This window comes from Ceratotherium simum, chromosome 26 (assembly GCF_057802395.1).
Source record: "Ceratotherium simum simum isolate JZ-2026a chromosome 26, ASM5780239v1, whole genome shotgun sequence".
NCBI classification, from domain to species: domain Eukaryota; kingdom Metazoa; phylum Chordata; class Mammalia; order Perissodactyla; family Rhinocerotidae; genus Ceratotherium; species Ceratotherium simum.
In genome coordinates, this window is record NC_141925.1 from 42,672,984 (window position 1) to 42,681,649 (window position 8,666).

General features: G+C 51.2%; 1 protein-coding gene across 1 annotated transcript; it reads left to right on the forward strand.

The window, feature by feature from the left end:
* Window positions 1-1,905: 1,905 nt before the first annotated feature.
* CCL24 (C-C motif chemokine ligand 24) lies at window positions 1,906-3,416 on the forward strand. The gene is made up of 3 exons (XM_004442169.3): window positions 1,906-1,978; window positions 2,220-2,337; window positions 3,233-3,416. Exons 1-3 carry the CDS (start codon window positions 1,906-1,908, stop codon window positions 3,414-3,416), a joined length of 375 nt encoding a protein of 124 aa, XP_004442226.1.
* The last annotated feature ends 5,250 nt before the right edge of the window (window positions 3,417-8,666 follow it).

An 8,666-nucleotide genomic window follows, 5' to 3' on the forward strand; every position in this document is an offset into this window, starting at 1 on the left:
AGCAGGCTATGCCCTCTGAACTGTCGAGGAGCAGAGGTTAGAACGGGATGTCACAAAATGGAATTACGAAAAGCCCCAAATGTATACAGGGCCCCTCATTCAATGCTCCCCACATTCTGCTCAGTGAGGACTCTCACTGCTGCCTGCTGAGAGGAAGATGCAAAGCTGTGGAGGAGCTGAGCGGGGTGCTCAGCAGTTTCACTCCGTAAAGAAGGGCAATGAGGAGACAGGGCTGCTGGTCTTGCCTCCATCAGAGGACCTGCCTGCTGGCTCCCCTGAGTACACGCTGAACCCAGTCATGTAGGGCAGAGACCCCATGGAGTCCCCAGTCCAGAGGAGAGTGACTTGGAGTTGGTCCATCATATATTCATTCTACAAACACTGGCCATGGGACAAGTCATCTGCTCAGGACTTGGTTGGCATGGAAGTGAAACATTGATCTCAAGGTGTTCATGGTTAAGCGGGAGACACAGATGCACAACTGGCCATCATCCAGGTGATGTCTGCCACTGTGCTCCCCACCAGTGCGTTCCTGGTGCCATAGAGGCCAGAGCAGCAGGCCAGGGAAGGCCGAGTGTTTCCATGAGAAGTGCAATAGGGAGGATTGCGGTGGGGCTTGTTGGGAAGGGAAGTAGCAGTGACAAGAGTCTCTAAACATGGGGTCCCAGCCTGGGATCCTGGAACAGGGGGCTGAGTGAGGTGGGTGCCTGACCCACTCTGTCTGACAGAGTCACCTCAGTCCCTCACAACTGAACTGATAATTATGATTTCCAGAGCCCCAGCCTGGTTACCACTGCCTTCCATCCTCCAAACCTCAGCACAGCCATCAACTCCAAGGGCATCCCCCACGTTCCTCCCAGCAGGGCTGGCCAGTTCTTCCTGTATCCCCCGCTCCCTCTCGCATACTCCGCCAGGTCGGGGTCCCCAAGGCAGATCCTGAGACAAGGATTCGAGGATTCATGGGCAAGTGGGTCATTAGGAAGTGCTTCCAGGGGAAACAAGCATGGAAGGGGGGAAGCAGACTCAGAATAGAAGGGGGACGACAAAGTCCTGCAGGAGGGGTAAGTGGCTGGACCCCGCCAGGGACTCTGGGTGCAGTGTAGGTCACACTGGGCCTGGAGTCTGTATCTCTCCAGCAGACAGTGGTCAAGCCCTGAGGATGTAAGTTTTCAGCACTTCCCACTTTCTAGAGCCTGCAGGCTAGGCAGCTCCCGCAGCCTGAGGGCCGGGAATGAAAGACCACCAAGAGCAGGGGTGCATGGACATGGCGGAGGGTCCGAGAGGCCCTGGATGGACAGGACAGTATCTGCTTTGCTCTGTGCCCACTCTGTCAGTGCCTGTACTAGTTTATTATCACACACACTTGATTACATATCCATCTCCCCGCTAGAAGCCTGGCACATAGCAGCACATGCCTAATAAGAGTTGGCAAATGAATGAATGAACGAACGAATGAATGAAAGAATGGAAGGAGATAGGATGACTTTACCCATTTTCAGCTGAAGAAACTGAGGCTCAGAGAGGTGAGTGACTTCCTCAGAAGCCCACAGCGAATGAGCAGCATAGCCAGGATCCCCATCAGTCTTCTGATTCTGCATCCAAAGCTTTTGGACTTTGCCCAGGAGGGAAGTGCCCCCTCCCACCCTTTCTTAGAGTGCCCACATAACCTGTGACTCAGCTGGGCAACAACTTCCCCTTGCCAGGCCTATGGCCACTCAGACTTTCAGGGAAGCTGGGTTGGGGGGTGGGGAGGGAGGCTATTTTGGTGCCTGTTCCTCCTAGCTGCCCCTATAAAGGGCAGAGGGAGGTGAGGGTGCTCTGTGAGGAACCAGGCCCTTGTCCCCAGCCCCTCTCCCCCTGCACCCCAGCTTTGAGCCTTGAGCTGCCTCCTCTGCTCTCTAGGACATGGCAGGCCCTGCGACCATCACAGTCGGCCTCGTGCTCCTGGCCCTGTGTGCCCACCACATTGCCGCTGCAGGTAAGACCTCCAGCCCCAGCCTGGGTCTCTCGGGCAGGACGGCCATCCCGAGGGCATGGCTGCGATGGCACAGTGGAGGGTGGGGGATTGGCCAGCCCAGAGCTGGAGGAGGATGTGGAGAAGGGGGCAGCCCCGTGATTGGACTGGAGGTGTTTAGTCAGGGCACGGGCTCTGTTTCCAAAGCCCAGAGCCTCGGGCAAGCTGGGAAAGACCGTGGCTCTTCCCTTTCCCTGTCTTTTAGGTGCTGTGCCCATCCCCTCTTCCTGCTGCATGTCCTTCATCTCCAAGAAAATTCCCGAGAGCCGAGTGGTGAGCTACCAGCTGTCCACCAGGAGCATCTGCCCCATGGCGGGAGTGATGTAAGTAACTCTTTCTCCCTGGATACCTGACGGGAGAGGAGCAGGGAGAGATGAGCCTCCAGGGTCAATGAGGAGTCAAGTCAGGAGGACCCGGCTCCATGGTCCCGGGGCAGTCTCCTCGCCTCTCTGAGCCTCAGCGTCCTCACCCATAGGATTAGGAAGAGGATTCGGACTCAGCAATCGTATACTGAGCACCAAATATGTCCTAGGCACCATTCAGGGCACACAACACTATCTTAACTAACCTTCTCAACCACCCTATGAGCTGGGTCTGAGTATCCCCATTTCACAGAGGGCAACAGGCTCAGAAAGGCGACCCGCTAAAGGTCACCTGGGACTCTCAATAATTCACAGCTGCCTCTCACACAAGGCAGCAAGTGCGAACTCGCTTTGTAAACAACAACATGCTGTAGAAAGATGATGCTAGTATTATTAGTAATTTTCCCCAAGTGGCACCATATCCAGTTCTGTAGCCTGGCACCCCGAGCTCAGAGGTGACTTGAAAGAGGGCATCCCGCTGCCCCCTCCAGACCCAGCACCCTAGCGGCCACACATCCCTGCACAGTGTGTGAACTGGAGGCATCTGCTTTTTGCTTGGGGTTTTTAAAGGCATGTTCTCCTCTCCTCTTGCGGGTAGACATTGTGTCTCTCCCTTCAGACTCAGTGTCATCTAAAGGCAGGGCCACGCCTCCCCCATTTGACGGGGAAGACGCTGAGCAGGATCTCCGAAGCAGAGAGGCAGACCACAGAGGGAAGACATCATGTCAGTAACTTGCCAGGAGGCCAGGGAAGCAGCCTGTCCTCTGTGGGGTTCCACACACCCACCTCCTCATAAAGTGAAGTGGTCCGAGCTCCCTGCCAGGTCTCAGGTGTGTCCCTGTCACTCTTCCCACAGCTTCACCACCAAGAAGGGCCAGAAGTTCTGTGGCGACCCCAAGCAGCGCTGGGTCCAGAAGTACATGAAGCATCTGGCTGCCAAGCAGCATCTGGCCTTACGGGAGAATGCCTCCACTGGCACCAGGGCAATGAGCACCACAGTCCCTGCGCAGAGACACCCCGCCACCAGCATCTCCACGTAACCCCCGCCCTGCCCCCGCCCTCCTCGCCAGCCTGCTGGGAGGCCTGGTGAGCCAGCAGTGATGGGGGAAGAGCTAATGTTTCTGTTTCTTAGCATTACTCTCACGGGATGTGTCCATTCTATAAGAAACCCAAGGCAGAAGAGGCCTGCTCCTGGGGGCTGAGCAAGAGCTCCAAGCATCCTGAGTCACTTGCCTTCCCCGAGCTGGGGGAGAAGGTCATGGAAGGAGGGCAGTGGCAGCTCTCTGTCCTCCTCTCGAGCCGGAGCTGGTCCTTCTCTGACTTCCAGGCTCCGTAGGTACATGAGGTCCAACCTGCGGACACACCCTGCTTGTGCCTTAGCCTGCCACTGGCTTCTATGGGCCCTCTGCTCTTGCCTGCGGGCTGTCTGTCTGTCTGTCTGGGGATGGCCAACAGCTGCAGCTCTCCAGTGTGTTGGGAATGTTCCAGGCTTATCCCACTTCCGGCATATTCCGAGTGAGTAAAAACCCAACAACAGTGGAGGGCCCCTTTGCTGCATGTGCTGCCGGATCCTGGCCCTCCTTAAACACTTCTCATGGGATGTGATTAACGAAATGGACGTGGAGGATTAGGATGAAGGGCCAGCCTGGGTAGCTGGATTCTTTTGTGAAGATACGGCTTCTAGGAGATGTTCTGCTTTGCGGCACAGCTCGCTCCATGATGCTCTGGGGGCAAAGACCTGTCATGCCTTTAAAGCTGGTCTTTCCCCACATTTTGGTGAAGAGAGGATGGGATGGGGATTGAGGGGGGAGAAGGACTGCAGCTTTTTTCCCTATGCATGAGATACTGTGTGATTTGTATGTCAAGACTGTTAGACACACTTGCTGTTCTCAAGTAACAATCCAAGTAAAATGTGATTTCTCCTTTGAAGGTGGTTGTGTCTTGCCTGTTCACATCTTCCTTGGGAGGCAGGGTTGGGGTGTGAACAACGGAGCGTGTGCCTCAATGGCCCATCCGAGGCTGGGGAGGGATGAAGGCAGCCAGAGCCCAGGGCATCCCAGGAGTGGCCTTGGCCTGCTCTTGGGAGTTCTGTCATGAACTCTGAAAAACACACATGCACTGCTGATTCGATTAATTTTTTTAAAATGTTCAACGGAACACGTTATTGCACAAGGAGCTGTTGTGGGCGTCAGGAGGCTATCAGGTCATAAAAGATGGTCTCTGGCTTCAAAGAATTAGGGAGAAAAATAACACACACGCACAGTCACAAATCAAGAGCTGTGTGGGTTTGATACCAATCCTGTAAGCTGCATGCCCTTGAAATATGTCACTTAAGCTCTCTGAACCTCAGTTTCCCTCATCTGTAAAATGGGGATAATGAGACCTTTTGACTTTGGGTTTTCCCCAGAAGCAGACCCTGAAACAAAGATTTGAGTGCAAATATTATATTTGGAAGGTACAGGGAACAATACCATGAGGATGGGGAGGTAACACAAGGCAAGGAGAGCAGCCAACAAGTGTTATCAAGCAGAGGGAATTAGAGCCCAATCCGCTGGGAAGTGATGTGAGACCCCCCACCCCCAGCATTACACTCCCTCTCCATCGGTCATTGCCCGTGTGGGCAGGGCTGGTCTTTCTGCAGGTGGGGGCAGAGCAACCCTGCACCGTTCAAACCAAGCTTTCGGGTACAGAGTCTGCAAAGCACCGAAAGGCCTGGCAGTAGACCTTCCGTATACAGCAGCTATTCAAGTTCTTATAACTCCAATACCAAGCAGAATCCAGCAGTGCTCAACTGTGCAAAGGAGGGGACAGTTGACGGGGGAGGGATCCTGCAGAAATCCTCAGCGCAGACTTGGTGTCTGAATAATGACTGAGGTTTTACTCTGGAAAGAAGAGCATATAGTCAGCCCTCCGCGTCCACAGGTTCAGCAACCTCGGATTGAACTATTGACTGAAATAAAAAGTCTGGGTAAAGGTTGATCAAAGGGGTCTATTTGATAATCAGGTGAGGAATTAGATTTCTGGAAAACAGTCCAACAGAGTATTCAGAGGAACTGCTCTGAGTTGTGTGGGTTTAAGTACAGCTTACCTCTCTTGCACAAACAGGGTACATGCAGGGAAAAAGAAAAGAAAAAAACTTAGAACTAGATTTCATACCTGTCAAAAAAAAAAAAGGGATAGAATACATCTGGGCTTTTCTCTGGATGATACATTGAAGGTGACGTAAACAAGAACTTCTTGGTTATACATCAAACAAGTTCAGAGATGCTGATGTTATCCACATGTGGAGGGAGGCAAGGACCAGGGTCATTAGTTATTCCCTCCATCTCTAAGAGATGCAGTGGGGAAATGTGAGAGCAAGCTGCCCTTTGTCTTTTCCTGCTGCCGATGTCTCCAGCTGGCATCTTCAACCATGAGGTGAGGAGTCGCAATGTCATTTGACACAGGCTGAAGATGGCCTGCACGGCTGCTTCACAGGACAGCGTGGATTTGTATTGTACTGACTTAAAGCCTGTGCAGTTTGCTTGCCAGCTTCACTGTTAGACCAGGGAGAGGGGCCCAACAACCTGTCCACAGAACCAGCTGTGGATGGAAAGGCCTACAACGGTTGAGTCTGTACTGAACGCGCAGACTTTGTTTTCCTGCCGTTATTCCCTACACAATGCAGTGTAACAACTATTCGTGTAGCATTTGCATTGTATTAGGTGTTATAAGCAATCTAGAGGTGATTTAAAGTATACAGGAGGGTGTGTGTAAGTTATGTGTAGTTACTAAGCCATTTTATGTAAAGGACTTGAGCATCTGAGGATCTTGGTATCCGTGGAGGTCCTGGAAGCAATCCCCCGCAGCACTGACAGACAACTGTATTTCCAAGGAGGGAAGAGAGCTGGAGCATTCAGGGATGAGACTGAGATGCAAACGGATAATGGCCAGACCATCGATGACCCTGGCCCACAGCCTCTGCAGCAACCAGCCCAGAACCATCACTGAGTTTGTCAGTGACCGCAAGCTTCCTATATGTAACGGAATATTATTCAGCCATAAAAAAGAATGAAATCTTGCCATTTGCAACAACATGCCTGGACCTTGAGGGCATTATGCTAAGTGAAATAAGTCAGACCGAGAAAGGCAAATACCGTATGATCCATCTATATGTGGAATCTAAAACACAAAAAAAACAAAAACAAAAAACCTGAACTCATAGATACAGAGCACAGATCAGTGGTTGCCAGAGGCAGGGCGCAGGGGGGTGGGCGAAGTGAATGAAGGACATCAAATGGTACATGCCAGTTATAAATAAGTTTTGGGGGTGCAATATACAGCATAGTGACTATAGTTAACAATAATCTATTGTGTGTTTGAAAGTTGCTAAGAGAGTGGGTCTTAAAAGTTCCCATCACAAGAAAAAAATTTTGTAACTATATGTGGAGACAGATGTTAACTAGATCTATTGTGGTGATCATTTTGCAATATATAATACAAATCAAATCATTATGTTGTACACCTGAAACTGTTTCAATGTTGTATGTCAATTATACCTCAATTAAACAAAGATAGTCCAGGCGATTGTGATGTCTAGCCAACGTTGACAGACTTTATCTTCCACATGGGTAGACAAGGGACTGGGAGGAGAGAGGGACTTTGGCTGCATCTGGGTGGAAGGGGGCCAGCTGGGAAGTGCCAAGCTGGGTTAAGTGTCTGACTCCTTGCCCAGGGGCTGGGGCAGCTGATGAGCAGAGTTCTGGTCTCAGTAGCCTTTCCTACCAGGTGGCAGCTGGAGGGACAAAAGAAAGGTGGGGACATCATAAAGTCTTATACTTGTTCAAAGGCCTTTGAACTTCTCAGAGCTTCATACCCTCCTCTCATATTTCTCCTCCTCCCTGGATTTTCTCCTCTCCCCCACCAGCCAGGCTACCTACTGAGGTCAACAGGCTCCATCCATCTCCTGGGAGGACAGCGCTTCTCGACAGCCAGGTGATGATGGGAGTCCTGCCTGCTGTCTCTGCAGTGGCTCAGTTCTTGAGAGAGGCAGCTTCTGTCTCCTTCTCCATCGCCACTTCCTTCTTGGAAACAGACCTGCGGTGGGAGGGTTGTTTGGTGAAGGAAGTTGTCAGAACTGCTGAAATCCTATTCTAGCTCTGTGTCTCAACCCTTGCAGACTTTTTGTTCCAAAGAATTCCATGGCTTTGTTTCTCCAGGCCAAACTGTCACCGCCAAATAGTGGTCCTCTACTCGCCACAAAGACAAGCCAACAGTCCAGAGGCAAGGTGGTAGGAGAGAAAGGGTCTCTTATTACAGCTTGCTAGCAAGGGCGAAGATGGCAGACTAGTGTCCTTAAAGAACCATCTTCAAACCACAAACTTTTGAAGCAGTTATATAGGGCAAATGGGCTGAAAGAAGGGGGGTCTCAGAATGCGACCATCTGGTGTTGTAGTCCTTGAGACGCCGGATCATCCCTTTTCCTTGTCACCAGTGATGGATCCCAGCATAGGGCTCCTTTCTGGAGGTCGTTACATTCCTGGGACAACTTACAGAACAAAGTTACTGCCTTACCGCAATAGGGAGGTCTAGGTACATGCCGAGGCCGACAAAGTAGAAGAGCATGCATACTGCTCACAAGCAGGTGTGGCCTTATCCAGGCCACGTGCAAACTGAAGCATTGCTGACTCAGAAAAGGGGGGTGTCTTGTGGATCAGGGTCATTTATAGCTCCAATGTGGTTCTCCTCTACAAGATGGCTTCCCTTTTGCTAACTTATGCTAACTATCTATCATATCTACATATCTATCATAGCTATTTAGGCAGCACTAACAGAACCTCTTTATTAAAAGGGTCATTTTCTAACTTCCCAGAATTACAGGCCTGTCAATTTCCAGAAAACCCCTACAGGACACATGAATTTTTCCTCCACATAAAGCTGCCCGCCTGGGTCTTTCAATCCAGCATTCTGCCTGGGACACAGGGAGGCTTCAGGGGAAATCATTCTGCTGTGGTAGACTCACAGGCCTTGAATGTTCAGTCCAAACAGGACAGCAAGAGGACACCAGGCACCCAACCCCCTCTACCCCCCCAGCCATCACCAACTAGGCACCTCCAGAAACTCAAAGGTGGGTTTGGAAGCAATTAACTGTTTTTCCAAGTTGTTTCTTTTTCCTTTTGTATGTTAAGGAGATGTAACCACCAACCATCCTGAAACTGACCAAGCCTCACCACAAGAGCTATGCCCATGACCTTTGCCTTATTTTTAATGTGAAGATCTCTCCAGAAGGAGCTTAGGCCTCATTATGTGGA

Coding starts and splice junctions, on each gene's coding strand:
- CCL24 (XM_004442169.3), top strand. CDS start 1,906: ATGGCAGGCCCTGCGACCATCACAGTCGGCCTCGTGCTCCTGGCCCTG. Junction 1,979..2,219: donor CCACCACATTGCCGCTGCAG/GTAAGACCTCCA, acceptor CCTGTCTTTTAG/GTGCTGTGCCCATCCCCTCT. Junction 2,338..3,232: donor TGCCCCATGGCGGGAGTGAT/GTAAGTAACTCT, acceptor CTCTTCCCACAG/CTTCACCACCAAGAAGGGCC.